Source organism: Aplidium turbinatum, chromosome 3 (genome assembly GCF_918807975.1).
Source record: "Aplidium turbinatum chromosome 3, kaAplTurb1.1, whole genome shotgun sequence".
Taxonomy (NCBI): domain Eukaryota; kingdom Metazoa; phylum Chordata; class Ascidiacea; order Aplousobranchia; family Polyclinidae; genus Aplidium; species Aplidium turbinatum.
Genome location: NC_137474.1, coordinates 8,220,378 through 8,241,276, shown reverse-complemented (window position 1 = coordinate 8,241,276; position 20,899 = coordinate 8,220,378). Strand labels below are relative to the sequence as shown.

The 20,899-nt window shown below is 36.6% G+C and overlaps 2 protein-coding genes across 2 annotated transcripts; one reads left to right on the top strand and one right to left on the bottom strand.

Moving 5' to 3' along the window:
- The first annotated feature begins 1,304 nt into the window (after nucleotides 1–1,304).
- On the top strand, nucleotides 1,305–14,031 carry LOC145767257 (poly(A) RNA polymerase, mitochondrial-like). The gene is made up of 10 exons (XM_082579048.1): nucleotides 1,305–1,409; nucleotides 3,457–3,671; nucleotides 4,239–4,433; nucleotides 5,232–5,361; nucleotides 5,987–6,187; nucleotides 10,496–10,619; nucleotides 11,265–11,500; nucleotides 11,802–11,962; nucleotides 12,316–12,443; nucleotides 13,443–14,031. Exons 1-10 carry the CDS (start codon nucleotides 1,322–1,324, stop codon nucleotides 13,513–13,515), a joined length of 1,551 nt encoding a protein of 516 aa, XP_082435174.1. The 5' UTR covers nucleotides 1,305–1,321; the 3' UTR covers nucleotides 13,516–14,031.
- An 835-nt stretch (nucleotides 14,032–14,866) lies between these two features.
- On the bottom strand, nucleotides 14,867–16,878 carry LOC145767171 (caveolin-3-like). The gene is made up of 3 exons (XM_082578943.1): nucleotides 16,736–16,878; nucleotides 16,156–16,343; nucleotides 14,867–15,315 (listed from the first exon to the last, which is right to left on the bottom strand). The coding sequence occupies exons 1-3, from the start codon at nucleotides 16,817–16,819 to the stop codon at nucleotides 15,159–15,161; spliced, it is 429 nt and encodes a 142-aa protein (XP_082435069.1). The 5' UTR covers nucleotides 16,820–16,878; the 3' UTR covers nucleotides 14,867–15,158.
- Nucleotides 16,879–20,899: the final 4,021 nt, after the last annotated feature.

The following is a 20,899-nucleotide window of genomic DNA, read 5'->3' as shown; positions in this document are numbered from 1 at the left end:
GCCTCTTGGATTCGCCATTGACGCAACAATTGTTTAGTTCACTAGCACTTCAACACAGGCGCGGATTTATGGGGGGGGCCCGGGCCCCCCCCGAAATTTTGTGAAAAATTGTATGTTTCCGCATCAAATGGTTTGATATGCTTCTAAACAGCTGATATTAGTCCCTCGGCATCACAATTGATGAAAATGATTGTTTTAATGTCTATTTTCTAGCATATCGTATATGTCGTAGTATCATTGTTCATATCTGTTTAGCTTTTTCTTTCTTTTTAATTAATTTTCAAATTTTCTGGCCCCCCTCCCGAAAAAAAACTCTTAGATTCGCGCCTGCTTTAACACCAAAATTAATAGTCTTTTCACTTGCGTGGCACCATGATTAATCGGTGCTCTTCCACAAGACGCCCCATTGGTCAACCGGACAAAATGAGGACGTCATAGTACGTCAAACACATTGGAATGGACTATTATGAAGGAGGAAGAGCGGGGTGGAAATGCAATTAAACACACCAGAAGGAAATTGTCTCTTGTTTATTGATTTGTTGTTCAATTTAAACAAATTTGCAATCGTTGAAAAGCACAAGCATAGATCTAACCAACTAAATTAATACCAAGTCCCAAAATACTACTAGCTCCAACTGGTGGCCACCTAAACTTGACTAAATTCAAACCGTTATCAAAAGTTTATTTGCAATGATAAAAACATTAAACGACAACCAATTAAAAGAACATGTTACTGTTTATTGAAGGGTTAACTTTCATTTTTATACGTTATTTAATATATAAGCAATCGTTGTTTGAAGACAGCCCCCCAATGAAGCTTTTGCCCAATGCATTTCAATGGCGAATCGATCGTCTTTCAGTTCACGCCCTACATGTTCACGATAATTAATTGTCTCCCATTTATTCATTTCTTGCTCAATTTCAACAGATTTGCTATTGTTGAAAAGCACAAGCATAGATCTAACTAACTGATATAATACCTTTTCTGTTGATAATGCTTCCTGCCTAAAAGTACGGGTCTGCTACTATTCGGTGAGTCCGATTCGGTGAGTTTCTATCCTCTAACCCCTAACCCTAAAACGGCAATGATAATTAGGCTACGGTACTCGATAATTTAAAAAAAAAATTGAAAAAATACTCCGTTAAGGGATCGAACTCACCGAGTTGGACTCACCGAAACGGGCCAGTCCGTAAAATTACCAGGGTTATTCTTTGCATGTTTTTATTTGTAATGTGGGTCTTACTTCACAAATAAACTCAAATTCTATTATAATTTATGTTTATGCAATTCAACTACTAGGCTTGTGACTGTTTACTCGAAATGTTAACACGCACCATCACAAGGCAACTGAAGAGATGGTTTCATACAAGCATTTCCACTTCTATGGGGCAAGTTTCAGCTGCATCTGGTAAGCTTCATTTTCTATCAGTTTAACACCAGTTTGAAAGTGACATATATACAGGACATGACTTTTAACTGCAAACTTGTACCGTAGTAACATACCAGGTAGTCACCCACATGTGGCACTAGGTATATAATTTAGATTCTATTCCAATTAAAATGTATTTATTGGATACTTGGTGGCCATGTATTATTGTCTATTATATGTTATGATATTTCATTTATATATTTTAGTCCTAATAACAACTCTAATGTCAAAAACTATTGACATTTTGTGTTTCCACTTGTTAAATTGATTCTTGCTTGAAAAAGTGATTTGGGGCTTGTAGGTTTTAAGCCATCTGCGACTTCATGCGAGAGAAATACAGGAGAGACGTTGCCAAACATTGGGCGTGGGCGGCTTAAAACCTACAAGCGCCAGTGATTCTTCCAAGTTAATATTTGGTGGTTTGCTTCTTGACGTTGTCTACATTTTGCTGGTAGAAGTTTCCAACATTCATTTGTTTGTGATCACAACCTCAAATAGAACCTTAACCTACCATCTTCAAGTTTTGTAATTACGTTTTTTCTACACGCACTTTTTTATGTTACCGTATTTTGCGGACTATAAGGCGCACTTTAAATCCTTTTTTTTCCTCATAAATTGATCGTGCGCCTTATGGTCCGGTGCGCCTAATGTATGGATCAAGTGCGGTAGTGCTGTATTGCCTACACTCAAAACCAGTACCGATACTACTATTATATATGGTCCGGTGCGCCTTATGTATGAACAAAAAACTGATCAAAGCAATTTATTGACAGTGCGCCTTATAGTCGAGTGCACCTTATGGTCCGTAAAATACGGTATTTATCGTTTATTAATAACTTTTCATTATTACGCTGTTTGGTACATCTTTTCAAACAAGTACTAGGTAGGTTCTGGGAACTGGGTATTTTGTTTACAATTATGAAATATGTGGCTTATTTGTTGAATGAAAACTTTATGACCATAATTTTAAAAACAATTATTTAAATAACAGCTCGCCTTATACAATATGGTATACATTTTGTGATAGTTCAGCTTAGTTTGCACCAGGGTTGTCGGTATTTTACCCGACCCAAAAAAAACGGATGGTTTTTTTTCAAAAAACCCACTTAAAAAAACTCAAAAAAAACATAAAAAACCCAGAGCATCATATTTGTCCAATAGTTATCAGAAAATTGAAAAAATGAACCAAAGTACTACAAGGTACTTAAAACAAACTTCAAATTAGGGCTTAAGGATGTGATTGTGAAGGAAATTTCCAAGAATAAATTGAAAACACAGTGGATATTTCTGTACACAAAAATCAAGTAATGCCACTTTGTACTACACTAAAACTCATTTATGCAAGAAGGCCTCATAGTTAAACAGCCCTAGTGCATTATTTTATTGAGTTATGCCAGCATGTACTGTGAGTGAGAGGCACTTCTTTGGTAAAAAGTAGTATTTGAGGTGAAATAAGCATGAATCTACCTTTTTTGCATCTTTTTTAAATAAAACCGCAAAAAAACGGGTATTTTAAAAAAAAACATGCGGGTTGGGCTTTTTAAAAAAAACCTGGGTTTTTCTCAACCCTGGTTTGCACCAGTAAAACTAGCATGTTATTTAACTAAATGCCTGGTGAACAGCCTCATTCAATTTTTAGCTTGCCGAATGTTAGGTCCAGTAATGTATGCATTAATAAAATATCCTATGCTGTTGTTGACAACCACCCAGTAAACTAGATGTTGCTCAACATATCACCTAAATCACTTGATGCCACAGTGTAGCGAGCACCTACCAGGCATGTGCTTACGACTACACGTCTTAGCCTTAATTACAGCTGTTCTTGTTTGATAAGTGTATTTGTAATTTCAACCAGCAACAAAGTTAAAATTTACCCAATTTTGATTCAGCTTGGTTTTCTCATTCCTCTTAATACTGAAATTGTTCTGTACTGTTGGCTTTATAGTACCAAAACATTGAAATAAATAGAATTACCATACATAAATAGTCCATAACCTATATTTCAACCTATAATTTTATTTTTAAGCTGTCATTCACACAGAAGATCCTAATTCAGTGTTATCAAATTCCTCATTGTCATACCAAGATATTTTCTTTTCTTTGCATCGACAAGCATGTAATAGTATGCTTCTTCATGTCAAGGGAAATCCAAATGTTAATCAAATGTATCTTGAAGATCAATTAAACAGTTTTTGTGGTCAACATGGAAGTGTGCTTTATCTCCGTGCAGTAAAAGACTCAGTAAGTATAGATTCTTTAGCTATTGTATTATGTTACATACAGTTTTAAGGTATTGTCACACTGCTGTGATGTTACCTTACTTACAGTGCCTCATTAAATCCCCTACCGTAATTACAACAAAATTGCAAAAAGTGATCAATATATATAACGTTAAAACACTTATTTCAAGTAATATTTCACCAATAGTCCACCCCGATAGCTTAGTGGTTACGCTCCTGGCTCAAGATAACGCGGCGCTGGTTCAACTCTTGGGGTGTGCGTTTGAGCAACGCATTTCAGGACTGCTCTCCATTCAGCGGCACCTAGTGAATGGAATAATAACCCCGCAACAAGACTTCAACAATCGAAAAACTTCACTCTGCCAATCTCGGTAACCGGCCCTGCGTCAAGAGCCTCTATAAACTACCAGGAATAACCAATCAAGGCTTTGTCAATCCGAGGATAAAGATTCAAAACCAACCAACCAATATGTTATGCAGTGAATTTTTTGATCCATTGTGTTTTTCGTCCTCAACATATGATATCCAGTGTAGATGCACTTCACCAACTTTGATTTTTTCGCTTCAGCCCAATTATTTCATTGTTGAATTCTCGTCTCCAATTGGAGTTGAAAGCCTTTCCAATGCATGCAGTGAAGGTTCTTTGAAGTTACGAATGGCTGATTTATCTCCAAAAGGACTAAATCTTTCAAATATGCCCAATAAGGACAACAGTGCCATTGTAAAAAATGATTTATTGAAGCGCTTAAGGAATGCGACTAATGTAAGTATATGTGTGTCTTGGTTGAAGCTTGTTAACTTAAAAACATACAAACCAGGTCTTCCTGGTAGGTGGTAGGGGCAGAAGAAGCAACCTACGGTACCCATTATGAGCTAAATGTATGACCTCAAGCATCCTTTTGCTTACATTTTACGTCAAAAATATTGTCAGTGGACCCTGTTGACATACTTTTAGCACTCTGCCACTATGCCAAAATTTCACTAATATGAACTGAACATATACGTTTTCATTTCTATGATGTTAAAAATAGTGCCAGTCTGAAATATGTGCTGTAGTTTTTTCATAAAGTGGTAAACTGATTAATAATAAATTTTGTGGCAATTTATAAGATGCAGGCTTTTTAATGTTTTGCTTTTTTTGCTTTTATGCTTCGCCCTCGTTTAATCAAGCTGTGTCATTTGTATTCATTTTAAATAACAGAGTTTGAAGTGAACAGTGTGTTACTCTATGATGGCTAAAGCAAGAAACAGATACCAGTAAATAATACTAGAAAGACTTGTAAATCTATCAATTCATTAGTTGATCAAACTTGGAAGTTTAGTATGGTGGACAAGAAGATGTATCATGTCGTGAGTTCTATAAATTGACTGTTCAAATCCAAATAATTTCAACGTGTGCTAGTTTGCACTAAAGGTCCTTCTTTAACAGAGACCATAAATAATGTCTCCTTCTCTTCAAATTAACACGTACTTTAAAGGGTAGACGTTAATATCTTAAAATTGATTCAAATATTTTTTTCACTTTTTAATGTTTGTGCTTAAATTCAGGTTTACTTTACAGGTATCGGATCAGATTAATATTTATTTTGAAACGAAACGTGCTTCTTCTGATCATGTTAGAAAAAATCTTTTCTTGTGTTCATTATTTCAAGATTTCTTCAATTTTCACATGAATTGTGAAGTAACTGCAAGTAAGTACAGTGCTCTATGTTTGTGTTTGCATGATGCATATGAAGCAATTCAACTTGCACTCGGAATGGAAGAAAGCCACATTTTGTTATATTTGTTAAATTTTACTTTGACAGTAAGAAGTAAGACAAATTCAGTGGATGTTGTAGTAGTGTATGCAAAGCATCAATTATTTGTTTCTTTAAGCTTTCTGTAATACAGTTACTTGCAAATCACACAGTGAATGGTATATACAATGTAATATTACAAAAACTTGCTTCATAAGTGTCAAAAAATATCCTCGAAAGCTCCATTTAACTCAGTTTGTTTCACCACATCGTGAAGGTAAGTCACATTTGGGAAGATCACAAATTTGCACAGCGATGTTAATCGCGATTTTTTTTAACTGACTACTCTCTCTTATCGTGAGTGAAAAACAGAATCTTTGTTTTGACATTTTTATGCAAGTTGCTGTCATATGAAAAAAAGCCCAGATTTATATCCATTAAGCTCAGATTTATAACTTACAAACAGGCAGTTTATAGCACATAGATCATGATCGGTTGATCACATATCCTATTTCATACAGCGTAAATATAATAAAAACGTAAGACGTCATCAATTCAACACTAAAACCTTCGATTGCAGTTCCATATGGGACAACAGTCTTTGGATTTTCTTCTCCAACTTCTGATGTTGATGTGTCTTTAAGCCGACTTGCGGTTGCAAGCAAGGGCGGTCAAAGATTGAACGCGGCTATATCCAGTTTCCATCAAATACCCTTAAAAGCTGCAAATTTGTACCGCACCCTACACCGGGCTGGCGCCAATAAACTATTCAAGGAAGCTTGTCAGTTAAGTTTTTATGTCTATAAATATTTACTTACTTTTTCTCTTGTATAGAAATACTACCTTCCTTAGCGTCTTTCTATTAAAGTTTCTTATATGGCATTTGAATTCGTTTTTTACTTTGCTAAATTTTGCGGGCGTAATATAAAAATAAATTTATGACATTGGCACCACTATATAAATAAGACGGGTCTGCTACTATTCGGTGAGTCCGATTCGGTGAGTTCCTAACCCTTAACCCAAACCCCAAACCCTAAAACGGCAATGATAATTAGGCTATGGTACCCGATAATTTTAAAAAAATATTAAAAAAATCCCCCTTTGAGGGATCGGACTCACCGAAACGGGCCATTCCGAAATAAGACATATGTCAAAAGTTGTTTTGTTTTTTTGCATATTGTATTGCCATGACCATTGACCACATTGTATTATATATGGTGTTATATTGTCATAGTACATATTACCAATTGTATTGTGTGTGACTGTGAGGTAAACACTATTGATATATGAGTCATTCCATTATAATACAACAAATTTTCAAAAAATATGCAACCATGGTATCCCACTTTTTGCTGCATTTTTGATATGTTACTGTCTTTTAAATTTGCAATCTAACAAAAAAAATTTTTTCAAAATCGGACAAGCGGTTACCGAGTTAGAGACTTTTGAATTTTTGGACTGTCACTAGGTGGCGCACTCTTCTGTGTAACCAATTTTTGATTTTGGAGGGTATACTCAAGCTAGAACGATGGTTGAAGTGTCTATTCCACCATTTTTGAGGATGCAGAATCCATAAATGGCATTGTTTTTAGTCTTAACCAATTATTTTAGGAGTTATAGGACTTTTTCAAGTTTTTGGGCAAACCCCAAAAACCCCATGTGGGAAACGAGATACAAGAAAAAAAAAACTTTTGTATGGTTGTTCCTGAATCATATTAACTATAGAGAAAGTAATATAAGATGACAGTTCTACCCTTTTTGCAATACAAGCTGCAGATATTGAACTTTGATTAGTAAAATTCAAATCAAATTCTGCTCTTTCTGTATACATACTGCTATTTCAATAAAATTTTGTTTCATCACAGATGGCATTGTTATAAATATCCTAAATATTGAGAACTATAATGCAGCAAAAAAACATTTTAAAGTTTTGTTTAAGTCAACTCTGTACCGCATCATAAAAACTTGTTAAGTGCAGTACGGTATGCTTACAGAGTGATGACTTGTGCCATTTACAGGGTGCGGACAAAGTCCTTGGACTGCTTTAAAGTGTAATATTTCTGTAAATAGTGAATAAAATCGCAAAATATTTTAACGGTGTATTGCCAAGACGGTAACTCACAATCGTACAAAGTTTTATATATTATATATATACATATTCAATCTGTCCCCCTCTGGCCTGATCAACACGCTCAAGTGTACTTCTGAAACTCCCTACCGCTTTACGTAGGGTTTCTTGAAGTATTTTGCCCCATGCTTTGTTGAGAGAGCACTTCAACGCCTCAACTGAGTCATGGGATGAAGCACTGGCATCTGCCTCCAAAATGGACCAAACACAAAAGTCCATTGGATTCAGGTCGGTGATGAGGGCAGCCGAACTTCCTTGCTCCAGAAATGAGGAAAATGGTTCTGGCACTTTTCCTGGGTTTTTTTGGACGTGTGGGATGTCGCACCGTCTTGTCGGAATGTGTATGGCTTCCTTTTGAAGTGTTTCTTAGCCTCTGCAAGGGCAGGAGTCAAACTTGTTTCAATGTACGAATTGGTGTTAACTTTAGTGCCTTGTGGAACAAACATGAGGGGAGACCTCCAGGTTTTGGAGACAGCGGCCTACACTACACCATGATAGAAGACAGTTTCTGGTGCATGAAAACTTTTTTCATGAATCAGGGATGTCGGCGGAAGACTTAGCAAAGATACGATCATTTTGTCGGTTACACACTGCGTCAACATTGAACAATTTTTTATCTGAGAAAATGATTTTTCCTCTGTCCATGACTTCATTCCTGACCTCATTTTGTTCAGATGAATTTTAGCTTGATCGAGTCTCTTTTCTTTCGTGAGGTCTGTTTTGGATATCATTGTAATAAGACTATAATTATAGTGCTAGTCATTGTGAGGATGGTTTGGTATAGCCTTTCGAAATCAAGATGAATGATTCTTTTTCTTTCAGCAACAGTTGAATACTGTAGTTTCTGAACACAGCATAGTCATGGTCATCATAAATCTATAATTAATAAATATAGGTGAAGAATTTATTATTTCGGCTAACAACTGGCATCATTTATTCTGAAAATATTTTCTTTGAAATTGTGCCATTTGTGTCTGTTTATTATGATTTTAGAAAGCTATGCTTTTCAATGTTCTTAAAACGTGCTCGATAAAATGTGAATTAAAGTGCAGTAATGCAGTTTATTTAAGCACCTCACAGATATGGTTAAAAGCCCAACAGATGCCTCTCATACAAATATTACGGGAGTAATGCCGGTAGCTCATGAAACCGTATCGTTTTTATGGCATCTCCAGTTACCAATACCAATGTTTTGATAGTAACAAATAATTAAATGAACCTGAGTAAGCCAATTCAAATTGAATCTATATGGGGTGAAATAGTCTGTGAGGTTTCTAGTAATATCGATGATATATATATATACCAGTACCGGTACTAAAATAATTTATCGTTTCATGTTGATTGCAATCACTGATTACAGTTCTACCCAATGATAGTAAATGTTGAAATCTCATACCGGCAGCTCATGATCCTTTCCTCCAAAAGGGCAAAAGCACTTCACCTAATAGCTGATATTGTCATAATTTGTGTGAACTGGTAAATTGATTTCTTCTGGTATGGTAGGGATAATCATTTTGCACTCCAGAGTCTTGGATCATAGATCATACCGGTAACAGTAAAATTGGCTCACTTTTTATATTTATTGGAGACATTTGTAATGAAAGTAAATTGCAAAATAGTCTAAGAGTATCATATCCATGCATAAAAAAGTTTTTAAATAAGTGCCAGTGTGCCTAATTGTTATTTACTGGTCTACTTACTACCTGGAGTCAAAGATGATTAACCAAATGCAAATTACAAAGCATCTTAATTGATTGTGAGATATGAGCAATTTAGCAATGGTGCTTTAATGTCATAATATAAACATGTTACATTCAGTGTTGTTGCAAAGGTGTATAATATTAGTTTGTTGTGTTGCCAGCCATTTTCTATTCTCATATAGTTTCAACTTAAGGTTAGAAAGGCCTTGCGCATAGGCTAAATTTGTTATGCTTTGATATTTTTCAGAACTTATTGTAAGTGTTCAAGTATGCTGAGAAGTGTAAAAAGCACATCAGTGAAATATTTGACCGATGATGAGTGAAAGTGGTTCTCTTTTATGATAGTCAATAACTCTGAAATATTTGAATTTTGAACTAATATTGAGAAAATTGGTAGCCAAGCAATACCTTTCGGTTGGAGATAAAGGAAGCCTATGGAGCAACTTTTTTTCGAGAACAACTTTGCAATGCAATAAAAAGAAAAGGATAGAACTGTCATCTTATATTACTTTATCAATAGTTAATATGGTTCATGAACAACCATACAAAATTTTTTTTTTCTTGTATCTCGTTTCCCACATGGGGTTTTTGGGGTTTGCCCAAAAACTTGAAAAAGTCCAATAACTCCTAAAATAATTGATTTAGACCAAAAACAATGCCATTTTTGGATTCTGCATCCTCAAAAATGGTGGAATAGACACTTCAACCATCGTTCTAGCTTGAGCATAGCCTCTAAAATCAAAAATTGGTTACACAGAAGAGTGCGCCACCTAGTGACAGTCCAAAAATTCAAAAGTCTCTAACTCGGTAACCGCTTGTCCGATTTTGAAATTTTTTTTTTTGATGGACTTCAATTTTTGAGGGCTACAACATATGTTTGAACCATCTTATTCTGAAACCTAGTGGTTGCATTGATTTGTTGTATTATAATGGAATGGCTCATATACATGTTTTTGCGGCTGTTGGAAATGATGTCCAGCATATAATAATGCATGTTTTTATATAGCGCTATATCCATCGCAGAATGCGTTGCTCTCCAGCGCTTTACAAAGCAGACAATGTCAATGCAGCCGTGTAGAGGCGCAACTGAGTACATTATTACCCGAATCTATTCCATTGCTGAGTGGCAAGCAAGAATAAAGATTCAGTACTACTTTTAAAAAGTCTTTGGTATGACCCGACAGGGTAACGAACCTATTCCCATGGCCACACTGACCACTAAGCCACCGAACCGGTGTGTGATTACATAACTTTGTTCTAGGTTGCCACATGAACAAACACTTTCCCGGAGTGACAAATCTCTCTTCACATGATGCCATTAACCCGCTTATAAAGCTTCATTTTTCACCACTGAACACTGACGTAGATATTTCCCTAGAAAACAGGTAAAGAAGTAGTTAGCAGTTGCCATTCCTGTTTAAATATACTCACTCAATTGTTTTAATTCTCAAGTCAAAGCATAATTTTTGTTCACAAGCTAAAATGTTTTGTCAAGTTATAGAAAATGTTAGGGCGCTTTAATTGTTTTTATTTGCTGATAGGCTAAAAGGTAGTTTGTCTTGTCTCTTGTGTTCAAACTTGCATACATTGCTCATATCATCAGGGTCAATGCGCCAGCTTCAATTTTATTAAAGAAATATATATTTTGCCGTCAAATTTAGATTAGAAAATTGTAGCTGGTGGTGTTATCTTTAATTTTATTCAGTCTAAATTAAGAGCGAAATGAACTTCAATGTAAATTCTTCAGTAGATAAGGATAGACCGTCGATCTCAAAGGCTCACACGACGACAAATATAAATTCTGGTTACTGCACTGACTCAGATGGCGTTACCAAAGGTCTGAACGGTAGCAATCGCTTCAAACACACAGTTTCCCTGGTTTTTTCCAAACTTTTCATTGTAGCTTCGATCTAACTAATATTTGTGCTCAAGGAAGGTCGCGATTTCAGCACACTATAAAGCCTGAGATCTGCTTTTCACAATCTTCAGTGACCGTGTTCAGGCCTAAGTCGTTATCTTTATACCTTTAGAGTCGGTGTCCAGACTGCTTGGATTGTCAATCTTTTCACACGTATTGATAGCAGAGTTTCACCGTTTTTGTTTCTCATACGCTCGTGGTCAAACCAACGTGGCATTACCCTGCACGGAGGCATGGATTACACAGGGATCACACCTTTCATGATGACTTGTCTCGGCCTGTTTTATTTAATGAGAATCAAACCGTCTGTTTTGCCGCCTATAAAAAGCATTTTCCAACCTCAACCAAGTAAGTATCCGTTTTCTTTTTTATATATATCGAGTGTCAACATTTCGTTGCGCTGTTAGTGTTAAAGAATTTCAGTTTTTTTTTTTTTGGTGAAGGCTTTCCAGAGAACAAGATGTTGAAAGCGATAGCCGGCTTATTTTCCAGTGTTTTGTCATGCAACACCACTGATTTTATCAAGGCGAAGTCAAGAACGTGTCAAATTAAATGTCTGGTGAACAGTCTCAGTCTATATTTTCACACCGGGTCAACGGTCAATGCAGTTTTTCAAGTAAGGAAAAGCTTTCTATTTTTATCCTCACAGGTTCTGATGACCTTATTTTAGGAGGATTTCGGACTAAACTTCACAATAATCTTCTTCCCTTTCAAAGCAGAAACACAGAGAGTCTTGAAGAACTTTTCCTTGGCTTCCTACATTATTACCGTACTTTTCGCTTTCGTGAGCAAGGGGTCTGTTTGCGATCTGTGAGTTTATGAGAAAATGTTATGATGTTTTTTGTTTTTTTTTCAGATTTGAGATAAACCTTATTTCGTTGTAAACATTTTTTAATTTTATTTGAATAAGACACTGAAGAAGCCGCATTTACGATGGTGAAAGCATTATCATTAAATTATACACGTTTCCAAACCTGGCCGATTTTATTTATTTATTTATTATGTTTAATCATTCGGTTGCATTCTAAATGAAGGATCCTATCCTTGTATAACTTTTCATCGTTAATAACATCGAGGAACCAGAACAAAGTTAGAGAGACATCGGCGTCTATCCCATTCCATATATGTGGTTTGGAAATTATCCGGAATCTTTTTTTTTTCAGGGTTTTCCTTACCCAAGTAGATTCCCTGGTCTGTATATATTGATCCCTTTAATGCCTGATAATGTTGGAAAGGCGTGTTCAATGAAAAGTGTCACACAATTTCAACAGGAGGCTGAGTTGGTGCTCAGGTAAGCAGAAAATGTTTTGAACAGTCATCAGCAACATGTTGCGTGAAAGTCGAAAGGGCTGTCAAAGCACTGTATAATTTGTCGTAAGTAATAAGTCCAGTCGTAAGTACAATCAAAGGCTGTCTGTTCATTTTCATGGCTTTAAAGTTGTTCCAATGTTTGTTTTTCACTTGTTGCATCTCTACCTCCTCTACTCTTCGATATATGAATTTTAAAAAGTGTAGCCATTACAAGCACTTTATGTTTCTCAAAGCGCATTTTTCTGAAAACCACGATTTTGAACTTACGACAGTTAGCCTAGTGTAGTAGCCACGAAACGTGTTTTTTTGTACTCAGTGGATATCGTCATCGATTTTTTCGGTTCTTTCGTTTCTAAAAGACTGGACGTTCGAAAAATAGTGTTGTTTCGATCCTCCTGTAGTCTAAATATTTTTCTATTAACTAGTAGGAACATCGAACATGGCCTTGATAGAAAAAACAATGTAGCCTAAGCTAGGGATTGTAGATCATAGGGATGCGAAACTTCATCCGCTTTTGGCTTATCTGCAACACTAGAAGGGTTACGTTTTTTTCTAATTTACAAAATGTTTTACTTTTTATGGGTTATATAAGAAGAGTTAAGTTGGTTTTGAAGTAATAAGAGGTTTTTAGTTGAAAGCAAGCCTGCAGTAAAGCGTAAAAAAAATGTCAAATTGGCAATTGACCCTTCTAATGTTGAAGGAACAACGGAGTTGCGCGTCCCGTAATTTACCGTCCCTACCTAAGCCCAGGCTGGTAGCATTGACAGAGGGTACTTTTGGACCCGGGCCCGAAGACACGAAGACACCACCGCGTATTCTTTGGATATAGGCTAGTGCGTTTTTCTTAAAAATGCCTTGATTTGAGGCCCGGGGCAAGCTCAAATAATCCTCTCAACGGCCCTTGGTCTCGGCTGGCTAGTATAACTTGTAGCCGCAGTAAACGACCTTAAAACATTTCAGCGATTCAATTTTGTTGCAGAAAAATGGAAGGCAAAATGAATAAGAGATCGACTGATTGGGGAATAATGTCTTTTCTGGAAGATGCGAGTTGATTTCCGCTTTTCCGTGTTTACGCGTGACAAAACGGAATATGGCTCCCGGAGTGGAACGTCGTGATCTCGTAACCGAAAATATTCAATCCACGGAGAAAACGTCGTGATATGAATATTGAAACCAAAAGAACGCGTTAAATACTGTGCCACGTTTTAACTTGTGATTGGTGGACTGGTGGTGATGACGAGGCCGGTCTGTCTGCATCGGGTTTTAAGTGAATGAGTGCAAAGCGTTTGCAACAAAATAATGAACCTCCACGCTTGAGCAAAGAATTATTCGTCAAAATGTCAGACAGCCTGTCTGTAGTGACATGGCGAGAGGTTTGCGTCAACGGATAAGCAATCAGAGTAGACAGAGTCGACCCTTGCTTTGCTTCTCTTGAAGATCAAGCGGCGCTGGTTCGGCTCTCGGGGTGTGCTCTTGACGAACACATTTCAAGACTGCTCTCCATTCAGCAGCACCTATAGTAGCCTAGATGGAGTAAGGGAACGTTTAAATATTACGTAACGCCTTCGAGGGGGAGGGGGGTTTATGCAAAGCGTTACCTTAGCGTCACATCGGGGGGGGAGGGGGTTCAAGCAAAACGTTACATAACGCTTTCGAGTACGGAATGGTAGTTTTTTGTGCTGAATTCGTAGTGAAAAAGCGTTACATGGGGGAGGGGGGGGATTGAAAAAAGCGTTACGTTGGCGTTACATGGGGGAGGGGGGGTCAAAAATTCGGAAAAAAAGCGTTACGTAAATATTTGAACGTTCCCTAACTCCCCGGCAACAATTATCGGAAACTTTACTCGTCAACCTCGGTAACTGGCACTGCGTCAGTGGTTCCAAGCCTACAGTACAGGCTACAAGTGTGCGAAGCTGTCAGGAATAATCTTAACCTATCAGAGGCTTTGTTAGTCCGAGAACAAAGATTTAAATCAAATGTCATCGAGTGAATGCAAACCAGCGAATATACAAAACAACGAGAGTACCGGTGGTAATGTAGTAAAACGAAAGGCGGGATATCAAGACAAGGACCTGTTGAAAATCTAACACCAACCATATTCTGTCAGTTGCGCTCCAAGCTGTTTGTATTGCTGTTCCATTCGCTTTTAATTTTGTGCGTTTGCTGTGGGCCTAACATCTTTTCTACCATCAAAAAAATATGCTAATTCTAGCCACAGTGCAAAGTTACTTGAATTGCTTGTTGATATGAACTATTGTAGCAATGAAAAAGGGTCGGTAGAAATGAAATCTTCCTGACAGCGGTTTACAGCTACTGTATTTCAAAACTTATCAGTTTTACAGAGGTAATGGCTATGTTCGAGTAACCTACTTTTATTTCTTGTTGTTGCCACTCATTCTTGTTCACTTAGTCTACTTGTCAGTTCATCACCTCTTGCTGGTAGCCTGCCTTTTTCTTTAGGCCTACCACTTTATTAAAATGACGAAAAACTAAATGTCTCGAGAAAGGTTAGTTAATAAACAACAATTTATAAAGAACGGATGAAAATGCAAGAAACCGAACACGAAGATAAATTGAATCAGGTAACACAGCTTCTAATTTGTACAAAAAATATATATTCAGTGAAGTAATCGAGGTAAAAATGTCATTCTGATCGATTTCGAACAAACGAGAAAATTCCACTGAGAAAGATAGCTCAGACAACTTCATATCGGTGATGGAACTTGATGCCACCAAAGATTCTAGCAATCGAATCATGGATAGGATCACAGCAGCATTGTACCAACGCCCTCCAACAGTTCTTGTGGCACGACATTTCCATAAAATACGATTTGACGCAAGGACCAACGCACCTGTAATTATTTCAGTTTATGCGATTACTGCAGGTTTATTTCCACCGCTGTTTTGTCACAGGCTTCTATTAAATCTATAAAAAAAAATTGGCCAATGTCCGGTGCGGTAACTTAGTGTAAAAAGACGATAAGTTGTAGGTAATCCTAGCTTACTAAAGAAAACGCAGACTCATGTTTGAAATTGAGTTTGTTTCAAACTAGGCTGTCCAGCTAACTCATATTAAACATTTGGAGTTTGACTAACCAAAAAGATTTCGTTTCGAAGTAAGCTACAATGCATTTATTGCGATTTTGAACCATTCCGTTTAAAATCACCTTCCATAAAACGAAATGTCGCTACCCTTAGCCAGACGGTTATTTTCAAATAGGCTAGTGTAATTTTCAAATCGTTGAGTTTGCATTGGGGCATGCCCACATTGAGCTCGTAGCTAAACTATTTCCAGCTACCAAAAACTTTCATTGTTTCATTGTCGTCGAACGTTTAGGCTACAATAAAAAATAAGATTTGTTTTGTTGCTTGAATTCGAAATGTCAGTGGGCCAAGCGAGTAGTAGGCTACTATGTCACTAGTAATCACAAGCAGGCGAGAATAAATTTTGCTTTATGTTCAGACAGGTCAAGTTAGTTTTAAGTTTTTGAGCCCTAAAAAGGGGTTTCTAGTCTGGTGATAAATGTATTCATTAGGCCTATATATTCCTGGCCAACAGAGACCTAACTTCTAATTAAATTCTTCGCTGAATATAATCTTTCGTCGACGAGAAGTATGATTCTAAATTATAGTAGCCTACGCTTAGTCTACTATTAAAATCTACGTTACATAAAAACTATAATTAACATTACCAGATGTGATAACAGCTTTGCAGTGCAAATAGTAGACCCCAAAGAAGGGCGCAAGGTCCCCCACACAAGATCGTCAAGAAGATATAACAACATCTTTTTGAGCATTCAAAGGTTTTGTAGCTGCAAGACCATACACCATTGATACTGTGTGTGCCATCAGGCTCTGCAAATGCATCTTCGAACCAAACCTACAAGTAAACGAAGAACTGTAAACACAAACATAATCGAGAAGATTCTCAATGTTTTATATTTTTTTAAATGTTTATTTTTCCATAATGTTTTACATCTATTTGAAGTCTATGGTTTAATGACATACAAAATGGTTCAGCTCTTGTTAACTTGTAAAACTTTACATTTATTTATTTGCATCAGACTCAAGATGGTCCATATTAGCCTACAATCAAACATAAAAGTAGCCTAATAGGCCTACAGGTTACCATAATGAGTTACGTTAATCCAAGCATCGTGAAAGAAATATTTTAAATTTTCGGTTCAATTTGTATATTCGTTAAACTTGCAGAATCGATAAATAATTTTAAATTCTATTTTAAAAAATATTTTCTTAATTTTTTTAGTCTACCTTAACATGTTCATTCTTATCAATAGGATCTCTCTCTTGCAAGTCAAAACCATGAACGCTTCCTATTTCGCTGATTTGAGTCATCTTTGTTGCCTGTACTGCTGCGCAATGATCGTTTTTGCTGGTATACCTTGTGTTTTACATGGTTGTGGTGTTTCTATTAGAGAGTTGGATACATTCAGCCAACATTTATTTAAGCTTATTGTGCTTTGTTTAAAGTTTGTTTTCAAAAATGGAGTTTAAAGAAAGCAGCGTTGCCATGGCAAGAAGCTCCGGTGTTTGAACAAATATCAATGTTTTTCATCGGAGTAGCTGACATTGTTCTCAAAATTAAAAAAAAAATAGTGCTAAACCCTAACCCTTTGTGACTCTCAAAAGACCCTGTGCCAAACCAGTCAAACAAAGTGTTTACTTTAGTCAACATCGTCTGGCTACCAACATAACGTTGCAAATAACAGCGCAATATCACGACGACAAAGCGCTGCTTTGATAATACACCCTCTGACAACCTGCTTTTCTCATCACCGTTATAAGATTTGTTATACTACTGTAAAATTTGCAGCAAATTTGATGAGTGGTTACTTTTGTATCTTACACTTTACCTTTCAGATCTCAGTTATCAGACATACAGCTAAGACGAACAATTCTGCAGTGGATTTTTACTGCAATTCGTAATATTTTATAAAAACGCTGTACGTTGGCCTTCTCCAGTAGCCTACTTTATATTGCGACAGGTATATTGTAAAAAACACTCTTGCACTTTTTTAAAAAGTAAAGATTGCCTGTTGCCACTCAAGCGAGAAATATTATTTTAAAACTTGCGTTAAATCGAGTAAATTTTTTCGTACTGAACGCACTGAAACAAAACTTTTAACGATAACACGCTTTTATATTTCCCGCCATATTTAGCCTAGGCTACAATGTAAACACAATATTACCTCAACTTTCCCGAAAAAAAAGAAGCAACTTGTTGTACCCCTTTCAAAGTAGCTTACACTACAGTACCGTACAAACGTTTCGGAAAGGATTCACGTAAACCCATCAGCATTGATAGAGTTGATACAACAGGTACTTTTGGACCATGGCCCGAGATCATTTCAAAGGTCCATAATTTTTCAGAGGTGCCAGGAACTGGAAAAAACACATATCATTATCAACATATCATAAAGCACATATCATTATTTTTCATTGCTGGCACAAAAATGTAGTGAATGACAAAGTAACAACAGGAAACTGGAAAAATAACTAAAACGTAATTTGCCGATGCTTGACATTTGTCACATTAAGAACAGGGAAGCAGCTGACTCGATGTCTGATATAGTATTTCGCTTCCTGTCTGTTGTGATATCTATATTGCTATGGTGCTATTTTATTCATATTGTGTATAATTGTACCGTGCTATTCTCACAACAAACAAAATAAAAGTTTTTTTAGTTGTTTGGAAGCCTAGAGGTGTCTTGTTTGATCTAGTGACTAAGTGAATGCTGATAAATCCCGGACCAGGATCATTTTGATAGCCCTGATCTGATTCTTTCTAGAACAGTGCTTCTCAACCAGTGGGTCGCGACCTCTAGTAACTCCATTCACATGTTCCTTCTGGAGATTTTGTTGATTTTGGCTGCCTACATGCGGATAGAAATTTCAAACAGCATTTTCGCAAAGTGACGTAGCTCAGTCCAGGAATAAAGTATAGATCTCAAGCTGTCAAGAAATGAAACTATTCTTGCAGTGTTTCGTACTTTCATTTGAGCTTGCGATTTATTAAATATTGAATCTATGGAGCTACCAGCTCAGCCAGCAATTCATTTTTTTTTCATATTGATTCAACGCCTTAAAACATTGAATTAACATACGCAAAACGTAAATTTGCCAGCTGGGAAAATTACAAGAAGACAACAAAACGTCATAAAGCAATTTAACTGTTTTAAATATTTGAACTAACAAAAAAATGGGATTTTTTATCATTCGAAAATTTTTCTTGTTATTACCCTTTTGAAGAAACAAGAGTAGAAAACAAAGCTTAAACCATTTAAAGTTATTTCGTATCAATTCCAAACACATGGTTTCTACCACGGTTGCTAGAAACCAGAATAGACACAAAGATGTGGCTGTCATTATTATTGTGGGCGTGGCTGCAGCAAAGGTCGACTGGGAAAAGAAGTCAAGTACACTTTTGAGATTGCTTCCTGCGCTCAAGAAACAGCCGTGCGCAATCGGACTAACGTCTTTTCAAAGCGCAGTCGCTTTCACCACTCGAGTGCATGAACTTTAACTTTTCAGTGCGCTCTTTCAGCTTGTCCACCGATGCACCTCTCCTACATTTAGTAAATTAAATTATCTGTATTTTTGTTAGTGTGGTCCATGAACACATATTATCATCCCATGTTTCCAACTGATTTTTTTTTAAGTGAATTTGCCTTACAAAAACTAAATCAATGCGCAGCCGGTTTTGTGCAAGCCAAAAAATGAAAACAAAAACTCGTATGCTACCAGCGTGGCGCAAGGTTAAGAGTTTCATGCTGGCTAGATCAACGTTAAACAATAAGCAGGTAACGGCTGTTGTTAATGAAAACTTCTTTCACACACAAAAAAAAGGATTAAACAAAGGCTTAACAGCGGATTAATTTCTAATAAAGAACAACCTTGTTACATGTGAACTGTACATTACGCTTCAAGGCGTTTTCGCAATCAGCCTAAGTGCCAGTAGCCTACAAAGTGTAACGCCAATTACATCACTTTGAGATATGTGGAATAACCATAATTCACAATTACTTGATTTATTTTTCAATCTCTTAAAAGTAATTTATGAAGCAGTTTTGTGGATTGACTGCACTGATGAGTGATACAATACAAAAATAGAAACGGAATGCTGCATATTAACAATATGTAAAATGGTGAGCAAGCAGCGGTATACCATGCAATCAGGCCCGGATTTAAGGGGGGGGGCAGAGGGGGCAGTTGCCCCGGGCCCCCTGACTTTTGAAGGGCCCCCCTAGGTGGAAAAAAATGTGATTTTGTGTTATTTTTTTTCCTTTTGGCCTTTAAAGTTTCTGCAAAATGCTGTGCAGTACTGGACTGATGCTGCTGTAGACGTAGAGATGGTTTTTCGCGCCGTAAGAGCGAAAAATTTTTTTGCACGGGGGGCCCCCCGATCTAAAAGTGCCCCGGGCCCCCCATCAGCTAAATCCGGCCCTGCATGCAATGGCTTATTGAAGGTGAAAAGAAAGTATGGATGTCCCATTAGGCTACACATATTTAACCAAACCATCTTGCTTTTTGTCACTAACATTTCAGTGACAAAGGTACGTAAAAATATACGCAAAAGAATGTAATGTGTCAATCTGTGGTGTATCAACCAAATTTAGAAGACTCGATAGAAGAGGTTTACAAAACTAAACGTGAATTTTTGATTTGAAAAAGGAAACTAAGTGAATGCAATAGAATACCATTCTTTCTATCTTCCTGTTTTCCACTCTTTTGTCAGCAACACTGGCCTCATTTCCTCTGTAGTAGCCTATGTACAGTGTTGCATCTTGGGCAATAATACTTTTTCAGATTTTAACATTCACCTTTGCAGAGCATTTATCACTGGTCGCGTCATGGAAATCAAAAAAGAATTTGAAAACTGAATTTCGTAAACAAAATGTCTTTGTTTCGGTTTTATTTCAAATTAAGATTCTTGCCCAGACAGCAAAACCCGTAATTTTTACATTAGTTCAACGACTGCTGACGTTGAATCAATTTAATAAAGGCGGATTTTAGTGTCTGGGCGGTGAGTTTTCTTTTGAGCAAAAGTTTTACGAAATGCCTCTACGAAGGAGTAAATGAAAATTATCTTTGTCTTAAATGGGGCGCACAAAGATTCAAAAAGTATTATCTCAAACTTTAAAAATCCTGATATCAACGGCTGGATTTTTATTGCGATAACAACAACAAAGTCATGTTATCGTTTTTATGAGTGACATCTGGAGTTCTCAATATCGTTCGAGTATTCTTCTGATCTTGGCTTACATGATGACAAGACAAGTTGCGCAATGAATGAAAACATCTTCAGAAACGTTTTTTCAATGTTCATTTGCATCACATTATTGCAAACAACAAAGAAGAAAACGCTGAGCGGATCGACTTATCTTCATTTAGCAAAACTTTAATCACTACAGCTCC